This window comes from Aedes albopictus, chromosome 2 (assembly GCF_035046485.1).
Source record: "Aedes albopictus strain Foshan chromosome 2, AalbF5, whole genome shotgun sequence".
In the NCBI taxonomy this organism is placed as follows: Eukaryota; Metazoa; Arthropoda; class Insecta; order Diptera; family Culicidae; genus Aedes; species Aedes albopictus.
The window spans coordinates 436489321-436512136 of NC_085137.1; the positions used below are offsets into that span (position 1 = coordinate 436489321).

General features: G+C 42.1%; 2 protein-coding genes across 5 annotated transcripts; one reads left to right on the forward strand and one right to left on the reverse strand.

Moving 5' to 3' along the window:
• Positions 1-800: 800 nt before the first annotated feature.
• LOC109406422 (chitooligosaccharidolytic beta-N-acetylglucosaminidase) lies at positions 801-14889 on the reverse strand. Of its 4 annotated transcripts, none has more exons than XM_062853667.1 (3): positions 14163-14889; positions 5061-5151; positions 801-2773 (listed from the first exon to the last, which is right to left on the reverse strand). In XM_062853667.1, the coding sequence occupies exons 2-3, from the start codon at positions 5144-5146 to the stop codon at positions 1039-1041; spliced, it is 1821 nt and encodes a 606-aa protein (XP_062709651.1). In that variant the 5' UTR covers positions 5147-5151; positions 14163-14889; the 3' UTR covers positions 801-1038. The 4 variants fall into 4 exon arrangements, with proteins under 4 accessions (XP_062709651.1, XP_029725717.1, XP_062709652.1 ...); XM_029869857.2 differs by having other exon boundaries at positions 14103-14888; XM_062853668.1 differs by lacking the exon at positions 14163-14889 and adding an exon at positions 5233-5368.
• Positions 14890-20484: 5595 nt separating this feature from the next.
• On the forward strand, positions 20485-21219 carry LOC134286895 (uncharacterized). The gene has a single exon (XM_062848594.1). The coding sequence runs from the start codon at positions 20485-20487 to the stop codon at positions 21217-21219; it is 735 nt and encodes a 244-aa protein (XP_062704578.1).
• The last annotated feature ends 1597 nt before the right edge of the window (positions 21220-22816 follow it).

The window sequence follows — 22816 nt, forward strand, 5'->3', positions numbered from 1 at the left end:
TGTTCTGTGAAGTTTTCTGTCAGGTGGCAACAGGGTGAAGACGATCAACAAGTTTGCTATGTCCCTATTGACCTACAACTTTGGGGTGGTAAAGTGAACCAAGACTGACCTGAAGGCGTTAGAACGAGCAGTACTTGTGACGTTCACCAAGCACCGCATGCGCCACCCAAGTCATCGAGAGGGTCACCCTGCCACGCGCAGTGGAAAGAAGATGCGACACCGATATCCAGACATCATGTGTCCCCTAGATCCAGCAGCTACGGACATAATTCGTAGAAAGCCATAACCGTCATGATCATGAATCAACGTTCTCCGGCAATAGCGGAGGAACTGAAGCAGAAGTGGCACCTGGAGACGTCCGTATAGTTCCGATTGTCTTTCGACAACCGGAGTTGTCCCTAAATTTCTCCTAAGTTTTCTAGACGAGCTGGAATTGAAGAAGGACTTGAACAGCACCCTGAAAGCGGTGATTTTTGAAACCTGTAGTCGAGCCTGCAGTATAGTTAGGCGATTCCTAAATCATCACAACTGTCAGTACATCCGAAGCACACTCATTAGGATATAAGCAAACCGGCTAATGGGATCCATAGAGCCTAATCCCCTTGCTTTGGCATTCCGATTGCCCGGGGTAGGTGAAAGTTTCCATTTTGAACCATCATAAAAAGGATGCGAGGGCAAATGAGATCGTCCACTACTATACTTCAACGAATTAAACAAAGTGACGCCACACTTAGAGAAGATCTTTTCTAAAGAGAATCTTGGATTTCGGATTGTTTTACTTATAACATAGCATAAGTGACCTTATTTGAAGTTATATAATCGTAATATTATCAAAAACATAAGTAGCATGATTTTGCCTTACAAATTGCTTTCAAAGGAATGCATCGATCAATTCCGAAACATTTACATAAAGAACTCTAACTGCGTGAGTATCAATTATCACCGCTTAGTAACTAAAATCTCTACCAGGTAGATAATTATTGCTGCGACGGATTTCAAATCACAATTGCACATCAATGACGAAGAACAGCAGGAATACTACGGAGCTTGCACGATCGGACATTCTCCTTCGTTCTGCAGGCACCACTGTGGCTGCAAGCTTTCCGCAGCGATTCCATTTTCGACCAACCGTTCCCTGTGCACCAGCATCCGCGAGTCGGCCGACTGCCAGCCCTCGCTGGGGTCCGTCCACAGGCGTTCAGCCAGGGCACTCACACGGGGCCAGAATCGTCCGTCCAGCGAATGATGATCGGCCTGTTCCGTCCAGAGAGCTGCTTCGGCGCCAAGGATTTGCGATGCATATTGACCGCCGAGCGATTTGAGGTCGTTGTTGTAGACCTTCTGCCAGCCGATGTAGGGCGAGCACCAGTTGTTGCCTCCCTGGACCCACCCGGCAAAGCCGCAGTCCAAGTATAGGGCGTCGTAGTTGGACATGATCAGCTTGTAACCTTTTTCGAGTAGGGCAGCGATCTTCGGGTCATCGCCGGTGGTCCAAATTTGGATGATGTAGCGATCGCTGTCCAGGTATTTATCAACATATGGTTCCTCAGTCAGTCGGCTTGTCCACATCACGATCGGACGTTTATCCGTCAGGGATTTATCCAATCGTTCGAGAGCTTTGGTCTGGAAGTGGTTCCACAATTTGAGGAAATCAGACTCCTCCAGACCCCAGCCCTGAGCCTTCATCCACTGCTGAACCTCAACGCTGGAGTTCCAGCAGCTGAGGGAAACTTCGTCGCCACCCATGTGGAACACATCCGAGTGGGTAAACATGGCATTCATCTCACGGTAGATATCCTCCAGGACGTCATACACCTTGTCCTTTGTGGGATCCAGCTGACCGCAAGGAGGCTCAACGCAATACTTGGTCCAAGGTTGGAAGTTGAAACAGGTGGTCAAGTTAGTCTTTTCCCAACCTTCTCCAACGTGAGCCGGGGCATCCAGCTCTGGAATGACCCGGACGCCACGAGCCAGAGCGTATTGGACAATGTCCTGAACGTCCGTAGCAGTGTAGATCTGCTTCCTAGAGTATGCGCCAAAAGTGTGTAAAGTTGGCTGCGACTTAATGACCAGAGGGAAACTCTGCGAATCCGTAATATGCCAGTGGAACACGTTCATCTTGACCATGGCCAAGGCATCGATCGTTTTCTTGATCGCGGAGACGCTGACATAATTCCTAGAGGTGTCTAAAGCAAGGCCTCGATGAGGATAGGTCGGAACGTCCTGAATCTCCACATCAGCCACCACCTGCAGCTCGTTCCGGATGTCGTCGAACACCATCAACTGCGCCAGAGTCTCCAAAGCATGTCGCGCTCCAAAGTAGTTCTGAGCTTCGATCGTTACCTGCACCTCTTCGCCTTCAGCTCCGCGAATCACTAGTTTGTAACTCTCATCAGTCTCGTGATTCAACGTCATTGTATCCTCACTCACTTCCACCTTCACAGCAACCTTCTTCCCACCCGACCTGATCTCCTCTCCAGCAGCCTTCTTCAGTAACTGCCCTCGGAATCGCTCCACACTCTCATCCCAATACTTGTTCAACGCCTCGTACCTCTCACCCCACTGGAACTCGATCGCCGCCGGATTGACCCGGATCAGGTTGTTGCCCAGTCGGAAGTCACCGGTTGGCCGAGGCCATACCGAGCCGAACACGCCGTCGCAGTACAGTCGGCACACCGAAAGGCTGACCGCTTTATCTCGGGTTGGTTCGTCATCGAGGGCCACCTTTTGGCAGCGACTGTTGACGCACCGGTAGCCCCAAACCGGAGCGGCGCTGGAACGGAAGAAGGAAACAGGGAATGGTTGAATGGGTCGATAGATAAAAAAGCATGCTTGAAACAGAACAATATGCGGATATTTTACAGAGTTTTTAAACGAGGTCTCGCTGGAGCCAATCCGTCGTTCAAAGAAAATCAGGGATTCATGCCTAATCCACAGACAAACAGACGTAATACTCTTCAAAATGGTTTGGCACATGCATTTAACGATCAATTCAAATTTCATTTGATTTCCGCGATCCTTCCACTACAGGCGCTAGTTTTCGATCGCTTTGATGTTTGCCAGTGTTCGTTCACGTTGCTGAATGATGCAAACAAAAATTACAGGCGATTTGTGTAGTAGTGTGTGTGTTAGATAAACGTGAAATCAAAATCCATCATGGTCGACAGTGTCTCGCGCGGTTCTACCGACAGGTGGCCGTGTGCTCATGAAAAAGACATCGCGCAAAAGTTTTTGATGAATTTCCTATAAGAGTTAAGTCTGTTTTTCTGTGCCTAATCGATGGAATAAGATAAAAAGACAGTTTTTAGGTTGACTTGAAATGATGAACCCATCGATTTCCAAGGAGACGACAGTCACAAAAATGCCAGATTTTCGTCAGTTTCTATCCGTAATATCTCAAACAAATCTACTGTAATATGTCAATAACTTCATATTTTTGTGAAACAAAACTATTGGCCATTTATTTCAATTGGATTTTTTCAGTCATGTTGAATGTGGCCACTACATATTTTGAATGTTATTAGAACAATGCTTATTTCGTTATGATCGCAATCCCCGTTTATAAATCTGAACTCACCTTTAGAAAGCTAAAAGCAATTTTAGCTATTTATTTCAAGAAAAATTGTTGGAAACTTTCACACGCTAATAAGTTAATGACCCACAAGAACAAAGTTTTCTGCATGATTTTTTTCTTTAAACTAGGTGTACGAATATTTTTATCAGAAGAAATTTCAGTAATAAAGTCTATCACCAAATCCCCTAGTGTTCTCGAGAGTTTGTCTAGAAGTTCGTAAAACTTCGGAAGTCTACTCCTCACCATATCCTGAAAATATCACTTAGGGCCGATTTCTTCACCCTGGCTTAAGCGTTAAACCAGGTTTAACTATATGGGTAAGCCTGGCTTACCGGTTAAGCCGGGGTGAAGAAATCGACCCTTAGAGTTCCATCAGAAATAATAAAAAAGTTCACCAAGAAACATTCGTTCGCAAGAGTTTCTTCTGAAGAAATTCCATGAAAATACCACCATGGAATCCTAATAGAACGGAATATAATTAAAACTTTCTTGTGTTGTTGTATTTTGCAATAGCGGCCATGAAAGATCATGATTTTCTTAGAATTTTGGAACAAATTATAGTATTAAAATCAATTTCACCTTCCTAATCCAGTGTTAACTCCTGTAGAATAACTGGCGGCAGTAATGAAAATTGCTACCATCACGACGGTTACAAACGATACGACGAGACTTACGTGCACTAAATCAACCGATTTCATATTCCAAAAACAATAGAAGTCTCAATTTAACAACTAAACAGACGTAGGCACCGGTCTGCGTCAAAACTACACGAAGTCTTTCTTCGGAAGTACTGCTCTCGAATTAGCAGAGTAGAAACACAATGTCACGGTTCGAGTACATACTTCAAAGACGCCATCATCACAGACAAACAGACGCAACTCTTTGAACATTTTGCGATGCAAATCATAGTCACGGGAACATGTTCGCCCAATGCTAAAGGAACCGAATTTGGCCAAACATGAACTAGGTGGCGGTAGTGAGCAAACTTCAAGAAAAAAAAAACTATACAAGCGCCACGAATGGGCAAATGGCCAACTACCAACTTTTTGAATAGACTGTTGAATCAGTGTACATTGAGAATTACTAGAATGTTACGTCAGTTTGTCTGTGCAATCATTTTTATTGACTAGTTGAACTCAGAGTCAACTTAAGCCGTAGTTTCATACTAGGGTGGTTTGTTTTTTGCCACTTATTTTTTCTTTATTTTGAGTTCTGTTATAAATGTGATTTTATGCGTGTTAGACATTATTTGATTGTTTATTAAAACTATAATAATAAACCATCAAAAAATTTCTGTAAAAAAATGATTCTGAGATAAGATTTACGCAGATCATTGTTTGTAAAATGTTTTAAAATAAAAAAAATATTTCTAGAAAAATAACTTTAATATTTGTTAGAATCACCCTAGTAAATAACCATCGTAAAATAATCCAATTACAAGAAAAAACGAAACACTGGGGAAAGAGTTGAACTAATGCAAACTTACCTATCCGATTCTTGCCCGATGGCCCATTGCACGGAAAGCAAACAAACCAACAACGATAACCGTCGTATCAGCAAATGCACAGCCATAGTATCTGAAATGATGAAAAAAAAAAGAAAAATATTATGTAAAACAAGCCGTGGGTGGTGTCTGGAGATGATATTCATAAACAAACATTCAATCAATCTTCAAGTGTGTCTCAAGTCTCAAGACGGGGAACAACATTGCTATAATTAGCGATCGAGATTATTGGTGGGTGCATGTTCAATAAGTGTTGGCACTACTGGCAGTGGCACTCGTTCGGGACTACCATCCCATTCTAAACTTTTCAACGTATAAAGCAATACACAGTAGTTAGGTTTAGTTGCCTAGTCGAAGTAGTGAACAATGAGATATTTAGCAAGGCTATGCTGATAATGTCTGAGTTCGATTCCTGAAAAAGTTTAATTAAAAACATTTTTTTTTTCAACTAGAATTCCCAGAAATCCTTATAAAGCATCGCAAAGAAATCTAAAAAAACATAGAATTTTCACTAAAACTCTTCGAGTAAATCTGCCTTTCCACAAAGATCCCGACAGAAATGTTCATACCAATTTACTCTGAAGTACTTTCAATATTCAATGGGTTTCGCAAAGAAACGAATTAGGGAAATCATTTAAACATTTCTCAATGAACACTGGTAAGGCAAATACAAACGGTTTACTTTTAGAGAGCGCGAGTAAGTAGTACAAGCTTTGAATGGGTGTGATATGAAAGTTGTTTGCTGAACAATCGTCATACTGTTGGATATTGAGTCATTAGTGTTAATGACCATATGGTCTACTCATAACTAGGAAGAGCAGGTTATTCTCCCAGTTAAATACGACTATGTTAGTTAATTAGGTTTGCAGCTGTACCATGGAGAGTCAGGAATAGAAAAGAGAACCCAATCACTCAGAAGTAATTTAGTCGACTTTTTGGCAATGCAGCAGTTAATTTCATTGCATGCCTATTTATATCTAACAATTGAGGGGGTTAGAAGCAAGGGCTGTAAGTGACAAAAACCCACTTTCGAGTAAATGAGGTTTAAAGTTTTTGAACAATTTTTCATCCCATACAAAAGGTATGGAGATTCAAAATCAACCCAACTTTCTTTGATTTATTGTAATTTTTCCAATAATCGTAGAAACAATCTTAATCTTAAAAATGTTCCTGAAAGCCTGAAAACTGAAGAATTGTATGATATGCTCAGCTCAAAATCGACAAAATGGTCACTTATACCCCTTTGATTCTGGGCCCCTCAATTAAACGAATATCATATAAAGCCTCTTATTTTAACATCTGTCACTGGTCAAACGTCAAACGTTATCTATTGGTGTGTTTATAAGTAAGACATATCTTCAGTAGGTTGCGCAGGGGTGTACATCATTTCATTTACTGCAGTAGAAATGCAAATTTCCCATGCTTTCAGGAATTGCTCTAGTAGGGATACCATATTTGGCACACATGAAAAGAGTACATTTAAGAGTTCTGATAATAGAGTACAAAAGAGTACGGTAATCCAAGGTGATTTTTTTTCTCAAGTAGTTATTGTTAATGCAATTAAAAGTTGCATTTTGAGCAATCGCAAGAACTGCTTTAAAAGTTTTCAACGTAGTTTGAAAAAAAAACATTACTTTAATACTAAATTTTAGAAGTCATGTACTTTTTAAGTTCTTTGATAATACGAAATCTGTTAACAATGACACCTAAATGTAGGCAATTTCTTGGGAATTATTTTAATAAAATTTTTGTCTATTTAATACATTGCGTGCTTAACTCATTTACAGCGGTTTTTACAATTCATTTTTTTTTAATTGAAAAATCATTCTGCTTTTGAGGGCTGATTGCTGGCTTAACCTTTCAAAAGGCGCCATCTGGAAAACAAATGCCTTTTTATTTATTTTCTCTTTCGTTGATTATATAAGACGTCAAAGTAAAAAAAATAATCATATTTGAAACACACATTACATTTGAAACAAGTTGTGAAACGAGGGGTGCAAAAGCACTATAAATTGCATCTCACTGGAAAGGACTTTCGATTTTTTCTTTAGAATCGATAATTTAACTGAAATATTTTATCAATAAATTGAATGCTTGTGAAAAAAGAGTACAATTGGGACTATTTTACAAAAAAGAATGGTACGCCTAATTTTTGGCTGAAAAAGAGTACATGTACTCTTAAAAGAGTACGCCTGGTAACCCTAAGTTCGGATAAATATTATCCGTACCAAAAGTGAACTTCACCTGAAGTTCGACGACAGCGGAGCTGGGGAGCAGTTCTCATTCAACTAAATCACTCGGAAATCGAGCGCAGCAGCCACAGCTTGTGTTAATTTCACAAGTACACTTTGTTTCACTATAATATTTCAACGTACTTACTTCAACGCGAAACATCCGGATTGTGTGGCTCAAAGACTGCCCCGCAGCAGACAACTGGTAGAACAGGATTCCGCCGGAGTTTTTTTTTTTGGCTGCGGATAAAAGTGTTCCGGCTATGCTGGATGTATTCAACCCCGTCTCACTTATCACACCAGCGCGCCGGTAACCGACGCGATCGTAATCACTAAAAACTTATGAACTTTTCGGAATTATTAGCACTGGCACTAATTTATTGCCTTGCACTTGTTTAAATTACGAACCAACACAAACTGAAAATGTCAAACTGTGTAAGTCCACAAAAAGTTCCACGTAAACTTCTTTCGAACATTCGGCTTCAAAAAGGCTTGTCTCGCAGCGTATTTCAAGTTCAGAGAAAGTTCACACGCGAACCTGATTGAGCTCTTCTAAATGATATCAGCACATTGAGTAAAATCCCATAGTGCCTAACAACGCATACATGGAGTAGTGGTTAGGCGCCGGCTTTCAACGAGCAGAACCCGAGTTCAAATCTCACTAAGTAAAAACCATCAAAAATTATGTCAAGGTATTAGTCTATTTGGATTCCACATGTACTCATGTCTCTTAATAAAAACTTACTTTTGAGGACTAGTTTTTCCATGTTTTCGAAGCTTATTTTAAGCTGAATAGCGTTCCTTTCAGCGACACACGTGTACTTTTTGTAAACTCAAGTTCGGTTAATTACTTAAAAAGTGAGCTAAATAGAATGCTTTTCATCTTCCTTTGAATAGCTGATTTAAGCCTAAACATGCTATTTTATCCGAATTTTTGGTTGCTTGGATCCTGCTCCAATATTTCGACTATTCCTGCTCAATGGGTATTTGCCAAGATTCACTCAGGAATTCCTGCCAGCACATTTTGATGGAATTTCTACAGGATTTTCTTTTCAGATTTTGTTAGAAAAATTCCTGTGAATGCTCTAAAGGTTTTTCCATATATTTCTCAGAAGTTACCATCTGAGATTCATCGGAAACTCTGATGAAATTCCACCAGGAAATTCTTCAGAGATTCATGATTGGATTTTTCCAGAGGTCTTTGCTTGATTTTTTTCTAGAAATGTTAGTTTCAGGAGGGGTGTGATATCATATAGAGTATTCTATAAATCACGCTTATTATTTCAATATCAAAAAGTTGGAACCAAACAAAGTTACGTAATATCGAGGTAAACCTTACTGCATTCCAAAAATTGTGTGAGCTAGAAGAACTATTTATTTTTGTACATGACATGAGGTAGCTTCAGGCCTGTCTCCATTGGTTCAAGGATGTTCCAGCCTGAGTATTTATTATTCCTTCATAAAGTCACGTCCTTCAAGGAATCTGTTGCTGGCAACACTGCTCCACAACTAAATGTCACTGTCGCTTAAATCGAGCAGTGTGAAATGAGATGATATGACAGATGGAAGAGATAAGAGAGTATGTCATACTTTCATACAAGTATATACGATGATGCAACGTAATCGTCACGTGAAATTAGTGCATTAACTATCAATATAATAAGAATGCTTAAACTACAAATGTGCTAAATTGAACTTAAACTACTTAAATCTAAGTGTAATTATCAGTTTGAAATCACAGATCGTAAGTAATTCTAAAATGAATAGTGCTAGTTTACAGTTCCTAATCTAACTTAAAATCACAGAAGATGAATTAAAACGACACGAACAAGGAGGTAACGGGAAAATGCTATCCGAAACCGATTTTTGTAAGTTACATGTAAACTTTGTAAACCCTAATCTAACATGAAATAAATATTTCAGCTTACAGCTGATTCACACCAACCCTGAGTTGTGAGCTGCTTATAGATATTGGCAATGATCCCTTGTTCCCGTAACAGAATCCTTCAGATGAACCTCCAAGGATTCCTTTACAGATTTCTCCAGGAAGGAATCTTGCAGGAGCAGGAGGAGTTCCTTAATATATTTGATGAATTTCTGAGATCATGCTTGGATGGCTCCAAGCTAAATGGATCGTTAGGAGATTTTCTAAAGAAATTTTGGAGGAATCCCAGAAGGAATGCAGGAAATTTTGGAGTATTTTCAAAAAGAATCCATGAAGAATCTTCTAAATGAATTCAAAGATGTATTCAGGAAGAATCATTGGGTTGATTTGGGAGATATCTATGATGATATTCTTGAAAGATTACTGCAAAAAATATATAATCTAGCATAGCATCATATGTGAACAGGACCCAAGAGAGTGGTTGCGATAGGTCTAATCTTGATCCACCCACGCACACCTATATCTACCAACAACAAACACGTTAGGATAGAAGTACTATGCGTAATTTTCGTAAAGAATTCTTGAGGAAATTTTGAAAGCAAGAAGAGTTTTGGAAGAATTTGTTATGAATTACCTGGATTATTTCTTAAAGAAATCAATGGCGGAAATCCCAAAGAAAAACCCTCTCAAATTCTTTGGAGCAAATAAATAAAACAATCTTCAAAAGAATACCAATAGGTTTCCGTGGGTGAATTTCTGCATGATGTGTTTATCCTTTTAGGATTATTAGAATTCCTGAAAGAACCTTCGTTCCGTAGTTTAAAAAAAATCTTGGAGAAAAAGATTGAACCCTTACTGGAATTTGTTAAAGGATACTTGAACGAATCGTGAAAGAGGACTTTTAAAAATCGCCTAAGGAATCCTTGAACGATTTCCTACAGCAATTATTGGAGGAATTTCTGAAGAAATCCCTACAAGTATAATTTAAGAAATGCTTGAACAAATTTCTAAGAAATTCTTGAAAGGACTTTTGTGGAAATGTTTAAGAAACTCTTCATGGAATTCTTGGAAATATTCCTGAAGAAATTCCTACAGAAACGCTTGGAGGAAGACAAGAACTTTTGAAGAAAATCTTGGAGAAATTTGAATTGTAAAATTTGTCCAAGAAAGAGTTATTGCTTTTCTCACTTGGAAAAAAAATGCTTGATGAAATCGTTAGAAAAAAATCTTAGAAGTTTCGTGAAGGAAATACAACTAATGAAATTTTTGAAGGCATCAATTGAAAAATTGTTGATGGAAATCTTGGAAAAATACCTAAAGGATTGATTGAAACATTTTCAGTAGGAGTTTAAGGTAGAAAGTTCGTGAGAATTGTTGGAATAATTCTTACATTTTTCATTTGAATCCCGGAAGTATTCATTGGAGAAATTCCTGAATTCTTGCAAGGCTTATTGGATAAATTTCTATAACTTTTCTGACAAAACCACTCAGGGCCTGTCCATTGTAGACTCGAAGGGAGGGGGAGGGGTGTGGTTTGGCGAAAGTCTACGGCCAATACAAATTTTAAAATTTTAGTAGTTTATGAATAGCGCCTCAAAGGTTCCTCTGGAAAAATTCCTATAGAATTTCTTGTGTAAAAATCTTCGAAAAAAAAAATCTTGCGGAAGTTATTATAGAAATACAAGAAGAAATCCTTGCATGCAAGAAGCACCGGAAGATTTCTTGAACAAAATTATTTCTTAAATAAATACCTGGGGAAATCATGTATGAAAGTTTTAATGGAATACTTGGAGAGTTGCTTGATAAAATCATTTTAAAAATTTCTAAGAGAATACTTGAATAAGTTCTGAACAAATCGTTGAAGAAATCTCAAGAGAATGCATTGGGTGAACTACTAAAGAAATCTCTGGAAAAATCCTGAAAAAAATTTTGGATGAGTTTTTAAAGGCATCTTTGAAGGAATTTCTTTAGAATTTTGAATAAAACCTCGGAAGAATTCCTAAAGCGATTCCTAAAATAATCTCAAAATGAATCCTCGGGAGAATCCTTGTAGAAATTATAACAAAAAAATAAACAACGAAATGCTTTATCCGATTGATGAAACCTTCGCAGGAGTTTCTAACAAGATCCTTGAAGAAATTCTGAAAGAATCTTTGGATAAATTTTAAGAGATTTTTTGGATGAAAGGCTTAAGAAATCCTTACTAAAATTTCCGTAGAAAATCTTGAAGCGATTCCTGAAGAAATCCCGATGGATATTCTCTATGAAATCTTGGTCTTGCATTAATCACTTAACCCTCGAGAAATCGCGTCTTTGACTACCTGCAGTGACGCCGCGCTGACGCTGCGTGCCATAAGCGTGCATTTTTCATGGTGCGTGTACTCAGTATGTACCCATATAACCGAGGCGGTAAACGCACGGGTATTCAGCATGACCATGCTGAGGGTGACGGGTTCGATTCCCGGTCGGTCCAGGATCTTTTCGTAAAAGAAATTTCCTTGACTTCCTTGGGCATAGAGTATCTTCGTGCCTGCCACACGATATACACATGCAAAATGGTCATTAGCAGAGGAAGCTCTCAGTTAATAACTGTGGAAGTGCTCATAGCTGAGAAGCAGGCTTTGTCCCAGTGAGGACGTTACGCCAAGTAGAGGAGAGGAGGAGTACTCAGTACACGACACGACATCCCGCTTGAACAGTGCATCAAAACTTCAAACACACAAATCTAGAAGCAAGCTAAACACAACAAAGCATTTTATTATTCTGTTCTTTCTCACTTGTAATAAACTTAACCCTTATGTGACCGGCAGGGTACCCGGCTACCCAGCACCCATTTAAAATACACGGTGTAGAAAAAAGCAAAAAGTTTGCCGGCCACATAACGGTTAAAATACAAAGTTCAGGTGCGGTGGTTTTGTTTACTAAGAGATTTGTGCTCTCGAAATCGTGAGTAGGTGCCAAAATCGGCCATTTGTGGCGGCCATTTTGGGATTCTAACAAGTCTGTCCTTAAAGGATGCTTCTAGGCATTCATGAAGAATTTTATGCATTATAAATTTTTAGAAGAGTTCCTAGAGGAATGTTAGCAAAAATTCCTGAAGGAATACTTGGGGAAACTCCAAGAGTAGACGGATATTAAAGAATTCTTTGGAGAAATTCCAGAAGGATTTTTCAAAAGAATTCCTATAGGTTTTCTTAGATGAACGTCTGTAGGAATATTTGGAGGAATGCTTGAGTTATTATCCAATGGATTCTATGGAAATTTTTTGGTGGAATTCTAGGATGAATCTCTCAGTAAACCCTTAGAAAAGGGTTTGAAGAGTCTTTCAAAGAAATCTTCAGAAGAACGCCAAGCTAAATGTTTACGGAAATGCCAAGATAAGTCCCTGGAGAAATCTCTGAAAGAGCTATGTGAGGAAATAATGAAGTGATACTCTTCCTCTGGTAGAATTCCAATGTAATTTCATGAAAGAATATCTGGTTCTAAAGGAATCATCGGAGAATTTTTTGTGATAATTATTTCTGGAATTTCTTAAGAATTCTTTGGATGATTTTCTAGATGAATCATCAGAGATATGATTGATAGAATTCTTGGTGGGTTTCCTGAACAAATATTTCCAGAAATACTTGATGGAGCCTTTCGAAAAGTATTTTGAAGAACTCTGAAGTTATAAATTAGCTGAACAGCCACCTTGTTGTGTACTTCTCACTAAAATTTGATTTTATTATACTTGAAGAGATGATATTTTATAAAAGGTTTACTACATCTTCCTTATCTGAAATTGTGTGTTTTAATATACGCAAGCCCTGTTCAATGAAGTAGGTTGAACATGGTCGAGTGGCTGCATCCTGCTCATACCCATTTGTTGACGAATATGTAAAAGCAGGACGCAGCAACTTCAACCAAGTCCAACCTACTCCATAAGCTATTTTACGAGACGGTCTACCGGTGGGCCGCTCAATGTTATTGTTTACATTTGATGTTTTTGTTTTCACAAAAAGTAGCATAACATGTGGTGAACGCCAATCAGATTTTTGCTGGCAGAGATGTTTCGGTTTCTAATGCGGCATGTATCAATCCCCGGAGCTGTACGATGTCACTAGCAGATGAAAAAAACATTCCCACGGTCTACGGATATTAATTATAGTGGGCGGATTGACGCATTTTTGCAGATAAATGAACCCCGTTTATTGGATGGGCCGGTATCACATGTTATGCTAACGAAAATGTAAATAAATGGGCCCACCGGTTGGACTTCAAAACTGGTAAACATTCAAAAAACAGCTGATTTGAAACGTCTCATAAAATGCCTTATTGAACAAGACTACAGACTATATCCGTAGGACATGCTCTACCCACTCTTAGCGCCTGTGGATCCACAAAAAAAACAATAAAACGAATGTATAACTACTCCACTATAATTAATATCATATGTTTTGCAAATCAAAAAGTATGCGTGGAATACAAGCTCTATGTCAAACAACTTTATGTCGTAGGATCTAATGCCAATTATCACACTCAATGTCAACCCTCTATATGTAATTACTATCGATATCGATTCGATAATGAATGATTTACTGGCTGGTTGGTGGTGGTTATCGAATCACGTCATTTGTGTAAAATTAGAAGAGGTGGAAATGAAAGTGATAGTAGTACAACGTTCACAAGCTTGTTGAACAATGACTGTTTGTATTTTGTTTACTGCTGGGTAATTATTAATTAGAATGTATTTCCGCGTACTTTCTGAAATTACAATTTGCCTTAAACTTAAACTTAGGTACTTTTTCGATCAGAGAAGTTAAGTAAAAACAAGAGTTTTCCGAAAGTTTGGGTTAATTAAATCAGTTATTATTTGAAAGTTAAACATGATGATAAACGTAAGAAACAATCCAAACCACTCCTACTTACCAGCAAATCTTCCTAGTAATTCGCATCCACACGATTAGTTGTTATACTTTCACCCACTACCTTTGACGATCGGCTTCAAAACGACTTGCCAAACGAGTTCAAAGCAGTATATCTGCCCTTTCACAGCCTTTTGATTCGACGTAATCTTCTTCGCAAAAACAATAGGAACACTCTCTTCCGCGCCAATTCAATTCACACCCAACGACTAAGCCACGCACTGATCTCCCCCGCACTTCTGTGCTTTTCCGAGTTATGTTCCGACACACCGAATGATAACCAGGCCAACCTACTCCTACCTACAGACTGCCGTGGGTGCACTTCCAGAGGCTCATTTTTATGCATGAATCGTTTTCGTTTTCTTGTTTCCTGTGCCGACGAACGACTATCGAATCGCGACGACGACGCAGCGCAGATCTAATCTGGATGGTTTATTATTGCTTCACAACACATCGGAACCGCGCACACAAAACAAACACTTCTTGGGACCTGCTTGGGACGAAACAGGCTTTTCGCTAACCGGTTCTGCGATTGAGGGACAATATTTTCTCCCGCAGGATTAACTTTTTATTTTCGGGAGTTTTTAAATATGTGTAGGCGAGAGGACCGGTTTCAGATTTTGGACCCAGCAGCAGGGTCAGTGACCGAAATGGCAATGGAACGAAACGGGTTAATCTAATTCGTGAACTCCGTGGTCTACTGAACTAGTAAAGAGAGAGCCACAGCAGTGTTTTGTTGTGATGTTATGTTGGGAGGATAGACGAATAGTCGATAATATTATGCTATTTGATGTGTCACACGTTAAAAAATTTTGTTCTAGTAGAGCAAATCAGAGCGAATGTTTTGAATAGTTTGACCTTTCAGAGTTTGACGACACACGAGGGGTGAGACAATGCACTCATTGATTATTTTTGTAATCTTCTTGAAACGACGTCCTCACAGGGAAAAGCTTGCTTTTCAGTTTTATGATCACTTCCACAGTTATTATTTAACTGAGAGCTTTTATCCCTCAGGGAACGTTCAAAAATTACGTCCAACATTTGGGGGAGGGGGGGGGTCTAGAAAAGTGTGACAGTACGTGTATTGGGTATAGGGAAATTGCGTGACAGAGGGGGGAGGGGGGGTCTAGAAATCCCGAAAAACGATGGACGTTATTTTTGAATCTTCCCTCATCTGTAGAGCCTTTTAACCACTGCGTCCATTATTTAGGAATATTGTGGCATGACCCATATTTAATTTGGTGCTAGTCAAGTATCCTGTCACAATTGGCTTCTTTAGCGGTGTTGAGATAATTCTAGATTGAGTTTAAATAAGGGCGAAAGTAACATGAGAGAGTTCTCTTCATCGACTCTCTCTTTTACAAATTAAAGTGACAAGATGCAAATTCAATCGAACTTTTTTACACTTAGACGCTAGATTGCATCGCAACCTCGCGTTTTATGACCAAAAAGTTCAACCATACTTGCACCTTGTCACTTTAATTTGATGAAGAGAGAGTCGATGAAGAGAACTCTCTCATGTTACTTTCGCCCTTATTTAAACTCAATCTAGAATTACATATTCTGAATCTGCAGGCGAAACTGAGCCGAAATCCAAATTTTCATGAATTTTGGTGACCGGGAACCTATTTAAAAATCAATTTGAAGTTTGTATGGGAGCGATTTGTCGTATCACCCCTCGTCCCATTTTGAACTGGGTGGAGCTGTCATACAGTTACTCAGCTGTCAAAAGGTGATTCCAAAAAATCTCTTTGAAATTGATTTTAGGTACCAAAATAAAGTTCTAAAAATCTTAAAAAAAAATCATAGTGACTCAGAAAAAGGTGCTCTTTCGTATAAAATCAAAAAATCGATACATTTTTCTTAATTTAAAAACCCAATTGAGCTGTGATGGACAATGGTTGATGTAACACCTGATCCCAACTAGGCACAACTCGTTTTATAAAGTTTATTACCCTGTTGGGATTACTTCTCCAAATTTCCAAGGGCTCTAGAAACCCTTTACCAAATATCGCCAATCTGTGATGGTACAGCACTCCGCAGTTGCAGAGTAAATGCTCGGCAGTTTCGTTTTCCGTTTGACAGAAACGACACTCGGAGGATTGGATTTTTCCAATCTTACTTAGATGATATTTACTCGGGCAGTGGCCAGTCATCAGACCAGTAATTACCCTGAGATCTCTTTTGTTTAGATTCAGTATGGACCTGGCTTTTTCTGCACTGGGTTTTATGAACCTTTTTGCTTGCTTGGATGTATCCGTGGCATTCCAATTAGATTCTACCGTGGACATTTCCCAAGTTTTTAGTTTCATCCGAAGAGCACACTCAGGAACTCCACAGAAAGGTTCAGGGCCTACAAAGCTTGATGCCGCACCCTGTCTAGCTAAATTGTCGGCGTTTTCATTTCCCAGAATTCCACAATGACCGGGCGCACCCAGTATAAAGTTACCTCGTTCCTACTGGCCAATTGCTTCAGAGAAATAATGCATTCCCACACTAGCTTTGATTGACACGTGAAAGCTTTTAGCGCATTTAGAGCCGCCTGACTGTCCGAAAAAATAAAGATCTTGGCAAACCTATAATTTCTTTTCAGACAAATGTTGGCACACTCTAGAATGGCTTGAACTTCCGCTTGAAATACAGTGGGACTGCATCCCATTGGTATAGCCTTACTGATACCGGGGCCAAAAATGTTAGGAGTACAACGGTGCACCCCTCATTCCCGGCAGTGCGTCTGCCATACCTAGAGCATAAACCTCATTGACCGATATAACTGAGCATACCTGAACTCGTATTAACATTGTTTTCGCTAATGTCATCAGTAATAAAGCTTTTCATAGTACCGCGTGCTTTTATAATTCGTTTCCGACAAATTACTTTCGTTTCCCGTTTGATTCCTTCCTTCGAACGCGTAGTCCACTTGGAACCTATTCCGCCCAGCCCACAGGTTATGGGCCCAGTGGAAGTAGCGAAGGAATTGTGTTTTTCCGTGCGAAAATTTCGTTTCGAAAGTGTTCTTCGGTCGGTTCGGTCGGTCCGGAAAAGTTTGTTTACGTTTTCGTCGTCATCGTCGCGAGTGCCAAGGCGAGTGCAGCAGCATGGATGCGATCAATAAATTTTCCAAACTAAACAACCAGAACTGGCAATCCTGGAAGTTTAGAATGGAAATGCTGCTCACCAGAGAGGAGCTCTGGTATGTGATCGATTCCATCAAACCGGAGCCGGAAACAGCACAGTGGACGCGAGACGACCGGAAGGCGAAGGCTACCATGGGGTTGTGCATAGAGGACAGCCAGTACAACCTCGTGAAGACGGCAGCGAGTGCCCGTGAATTCTGGGACCAGCTGCAGAAGCATCACGAGAAGATCACAGTGACCTCAAGAGTAACGCTGCTGAGACGACTCTGTAACCTGAACCTGCGCGAAGGAGGAGACCTAGAGAGCCACCTGTTCGAGATAGAGGCCCTATTTGATCGGATGGAAAGTGCCGGCCACGAAATGGACACCTCCATGAAGATTGCCATGATGCTGCGGGGCCTTCCTGAATCCTACTGGGGACTTGCGACGGCGCTCGAAAGTCGCCCGGACGATGAATTGACAGTGGAATATGTGAAGTCCAAACTGCTCGATGAATACGAGTGGCGCAGGGAGCGCGCCGGTGGATCTTCCGGAGAAGCAAGGGCCATGAAGAGCCAGGCGAAGACTAGCAGCGGCGGAGGTGCAGCAGCGGCAGATAAAGTATGCTTTTTCTGCAAGAAAAAGGGACACCTGCGACGAAACTGCCGTCTGTACCTGCAGAAGCAAAGCGGCGAGGAGAAACCTCGTGAAAAACAGAAGGGCAACCCGAAGGCGAAGCAAGCTACCACCGAACATTCGAGTGCGGTTCTATTCCTTGTTGGAGACGAGCATCCCGAGAGCCGCTGGGTGGTCGACAGCGGCGCTAGCCGACACATGACGAATCAAAGGTCGCTGTACACATCGTTCGTGGAGAACGGAACTCCAAACGTGGTCCTCGCGAATGGCACCACAGTGAAGTCACTGGGATCGGGTGACTGCAGATTGAGCGGTGTGAGTGGATGTGGCGGCGTGACGGAAATTACCCTGACAGACGTCCTGTACGTGCCAACGCTGAACAGCAGCCTGCTATCGGTGGCACAGTTGACCGAGAGAGGTTTTTCCGTTGCATTCATGCAGAAGGGCTGTGAAATCGCCAACAACGCTGGCAAAGTTGTCGCCACAGGTGACCGTAGTGGAAGCTTGTTCATCTTGAGGATTTCGGAGTCCGCGATGGAAGCGCAGTGCAAGCAGCACAATGAGTCGTGCCAACACCAATGGCACCGAAGGTTCGGTCATCGGGACCCGGCAGCCGTGGAGAAGATGGTCAAGGAGAACCTCTGCGATGGAGTGGTGGTCAAGGACTGCGGGATTCGCTTGACTTGCGAACCGTGCATCGAAGGAAAGCTCTCGAGAACGCCGATTCCGAAGACAGCAGCGAAGAAGACGTCGGACGTGTTGGACCTGGTGCACACAGACTTGTGCGGTCCGATGCGTACACCCACACCGAGCGGCAATCGTTTTCTCATGACTGTCATCGACGATCACAGCAGGTATGCTGTTGTGTACCTGTTGGCCAAGAAGTCCGAGGCCCCGGATAAGCTGATGGAGTATGTCAGGTACGTGGAAACACTTTTCGGGAGGAAACCAAAGGTAGTGAGGTCAGATAGCGGCGGCGAATACTGCAATGAGCGCTTGCAGAGTTTCTTTGTGCGGGAAGGTATAAAGGCGGAATACACAACCGCCTACACTCCTCAACAAAACGGAGTCGCCGAAAGAAGAAACCGCTACCTGCAGGAGATGGCAACCGCCATGCTCATCGATGCCAAGCTGGAGAAAAAGTATTGGGGTGAGGCCGTGATGGCGGCCGCCCACTTGCAAAACCGGTTGCCGTCACGATCGGTTAGTTGCACGCCGTTCGAGAAGTGGTTTGGGCGGAAACCCAACCTGAATTACCTCAAGGTGTTCGGTTGCAAGGCGTGGGTTCATGTTCCGGACTCGAAGCGTGGAAAGTTCGACAGCAAGGCACGAAAAATGACATTCATTGGCTATTCCGAACAGCATAAAGGCTACCGTTTCGTGGACCTCGAGACGGAGAAGGTGACGATCAGCCGCGACGCCAAGTTTCTGGAGCTTGAGGAGGAGGAAACCATGCCTCAGCACCAACGGAGAGCTGTGCCGGATTCGATGGACGACGAGATGAACTGGATTCCGCTGCAGGAGTCGGAGCGCGCGGTTCAGCAGCAGGAGATTGTTGAACCCGAGGACGATGTCAGCGAGGATGCGGACAGTGAAGAGCAGAGTGAGAGTGAGCAGTTCTACGACATGAATGCTTCTGGTCTTTCCGGAGCAGACCCTCTGGCGATCAAGACGGAGCCACCCGAAGAGTCGGGCGATCTTGAAGATGTTCCAGAACGTGTTCCCGAAGCTGGTCCATCAACGCGGAGGAATCGCGGCAAGTTGCCGAAGCACTTGGAGGACTACGACGTGGGTGTAGCTACCTTAGTACTGGTGGAACCAACGACCTTCAACGAAGCGATGAAGTCTTCTGAATCGAGATCCTGGAGAAGTGCGATGGACGACGAATACCATTCGCACATGGTGAACGGAACTTGGGACCTAGTCGACTTGCCAGCCGGCAAGAAAATTGTGGGCAGTCGCTGGGTATTCAAGGCGAAACAGAACGAAGTGGGTGAAGTGACACGTTTCAAGGCGCGCATCGTAGCCCAAGGCTATTCGCAGAGGTACGGTGTGGACTTTGACGAAGTCTTCGCCCCTGTTACTCGACATGCCACCTTGCGGACACTTTTGGCACTGGCCGGACGCGACGGACTACTTTTGCGGCACATGGACGTAAAGACGGCGTATTTGTATGGCGACATTGATGAAGAGGTGTACATGCGCCAACCGCCCGGATATGCAGTGCGCGGCCAGGAGGAGAAAGTGTGCAGATTGAGAAGAAGCATTTACGGACTAAAACAATCCGCTAGATGCTGGAACCAAAAGTTGTTCGGTGTGTTGAAGGGCATGGGATTTGTCGCGAGCTCGGCCGATCCTTGTCTGTTCACTGCTATTAGAAATGGAGTCCGGATCTACCTCATCGTATATGTCGACGATCTGCTTGTCGCTTGCGCAAGTGAAGCGGAGATAAGGCGTGTCTACGAAGCTCTTAGGAAACACTTCGAGATTTGCTGGCTCGGCGAAGCGAAGAATTTTTTGGGACTGGAACTGCAGCGCGGACCAGACGGAGTCTACAGCATGGGTGTGCAGCGCTACATCGAGCAACTTGTCAATTAAGTTGGATTGGAGAATGCGAAAGTTGCGAAGACACCCATGGACCAGGGCTTCCTCAAGAGTTCAACGGACAGCAACGTGATGGAAGACAGTACCAAATATCGAAGCGTCGTCGGGGCGCTGATGTACGTAGCAGTGTGTGCAAGACCCGACATTGCTGCCAGCGCGTCGATTTTGGGCAGAAAGTTTGCTGCGCCTACGGAGAGCGATTGGACGGCCGCCAAGCGGGTGGTCCGGTACCTAAAAGGTACTGCCGATTGGAAACTGAAGCTGGGAGGAGCAGAGACCAACAATCTAGTTGCGTACTCGGACGCGGACTGGACTGGAGACCCAGGGACCCGGAAATCAATGACTGGTTCTATAGCGTTCTTTGCTGGTGGCGCCGTGTCGTGGATGAGCCGTCGCCAGGACTGCGTTAGCCTCTCCTCCATGGAGGCGGAATTTATTGCGTTGGGGGAGACATGCCAGGAGATTCTTTGGATGAGGCGGTTGTTGAACGATTTAGGCGAGAAGGAGACTACTGCGACAACAGTCCGCGAAGACAATCAGTTCTGTCTCGCTTTCGCGCAATCAGCGAGGATCAGCAAGAGATCCAAACACGTGGAGACAAAACGCTGCTTCATCAAAGACCTGTGTGAGCGAGGAACCGTAAAATTGGAGTACTGTCAAACCGACGAGATGAAAGCCGACTTGCTAACGAAGCCACTTGGAGCTGTGAAACATCATCGGTTTTCAACGTCACTCGGATTAGGACTTCAGAGGGCTGACCGTTGAGGAGGAGTGTTAGGAGTACAACGGTGCACCCCTCATTCCCGGCAGTGCGTCTGCCATACCTAGAGCATAAACCTCATTGACCGATATAACTGAGCATACCTGAACTCGTATTAACATTGTTTTCGCTAATGTCATCAGTAATAAAGCTTTTCAAAGTACCGCGTGCTTTTATAATTCGTTTCCGACAAATTACTTTCGTTTCCCGTTTGATTCCTTCCTTCGAACGCGTAGTCCACTTGGAACCTATTCCGCCCAGCCCACAAAAAACACCAGCTCCAGTATTTTCTCCCATCTTGGACCCATCAGTATAAAATACAATAGAACCTGGACGTAAACTTGGCCCACCAGCATCCCAAACGTAGCGACATGGTTTCACCACTTTGAAGGGAACATCATAGTTGGTCTTCGTTATCATCCAATCTTCTACTGTTTTTATGTCCATGTTTAATTTGAAGTCTTTGATGATCCTCAAATGTCCAGCAAGATCCCCGTCTAGGACTTTATTGTAACGTATAAACTGCAGGGCACTTTTTGCCGCTTGTAGTTTAACAAATTGATGCAATGGCAGTAAATTAAGAAGGGCATCCAAAGCAACTGATGGAGTGCTTTTCATTGCTCCTGTCATAGATATACATGCAAGTCTTTGTAACTTACTTAGCTTCTTTTGGCAGGTTACCTCATTTGTTTTGGGCCACCAAACAAGTGAAGCATAAGTAATCTTAGGCCGGACTATTGCAGCATAGATCCAGTGAATCATGTTAGGTCTAAGACCCCAGGTTTTTCCTAAGGCTTTGCTGCAAACCCAAAGGGCATTGGTACCCTTGGTTAAAACATTGTTTAAATGAGAATTCCAATTCAGTCTTTTGTCCAAAGTTACTCCAAGATGTTTAACTTCTTCTGAGAACTGAATTTGAACTCCATCTAAAGAAGGTTCAGTAAGATTTATTTTTAACCTTCTAGTAAAAGGTACAATTACAGTTTTTGAAGGGTTTACGTTTAATCCCTCCTCTCGGCACCATTTGATGGTAACATTCAACGCAGATTGTAGCTGGCTAGATATCGTGTCGTCATATTTTCCACGTATCAGAATAGCTACATCATCTGCGTATCCAATAACCTCAAAGCCTTGATTGATGAGTTTTTTAAGGAGTTCGTCCACTACCAAAGACCACAATAAGGGCGATAGTACTCCTCCTTGAGGACAGCCCTTCACAGATCTTACTGATAGTTGCGCACCTCCAAGAACGGAAGAGATCTCTCGATCTCTAAGCATCGATATTATCCATTCAATAATGCATTTATCCAAGCCCCTTGCTTCCATTGCAGAACGCATTGAGCTGTAGGATGCGTTATCGAATGCTCCTTCAATGTCGAGAAAAGCAACCACGGCTATTTCCTTGGCTTGAAACGATTTCTCAATTTTGCCGACTAGCGACTGTAGCGCTGTTATAGTAGATTTGCCTGTTTGATAAGCAAATTGAAACTTGCTTAGAGGCATTTCTACTAAGCTGGTAGACTTGACAAAGTCATCCACTATTTTCTCCATGGTCTTTAACAGAACACAAGAAAGGCTTATGGGTCTGAAGGCTTTTGGAGT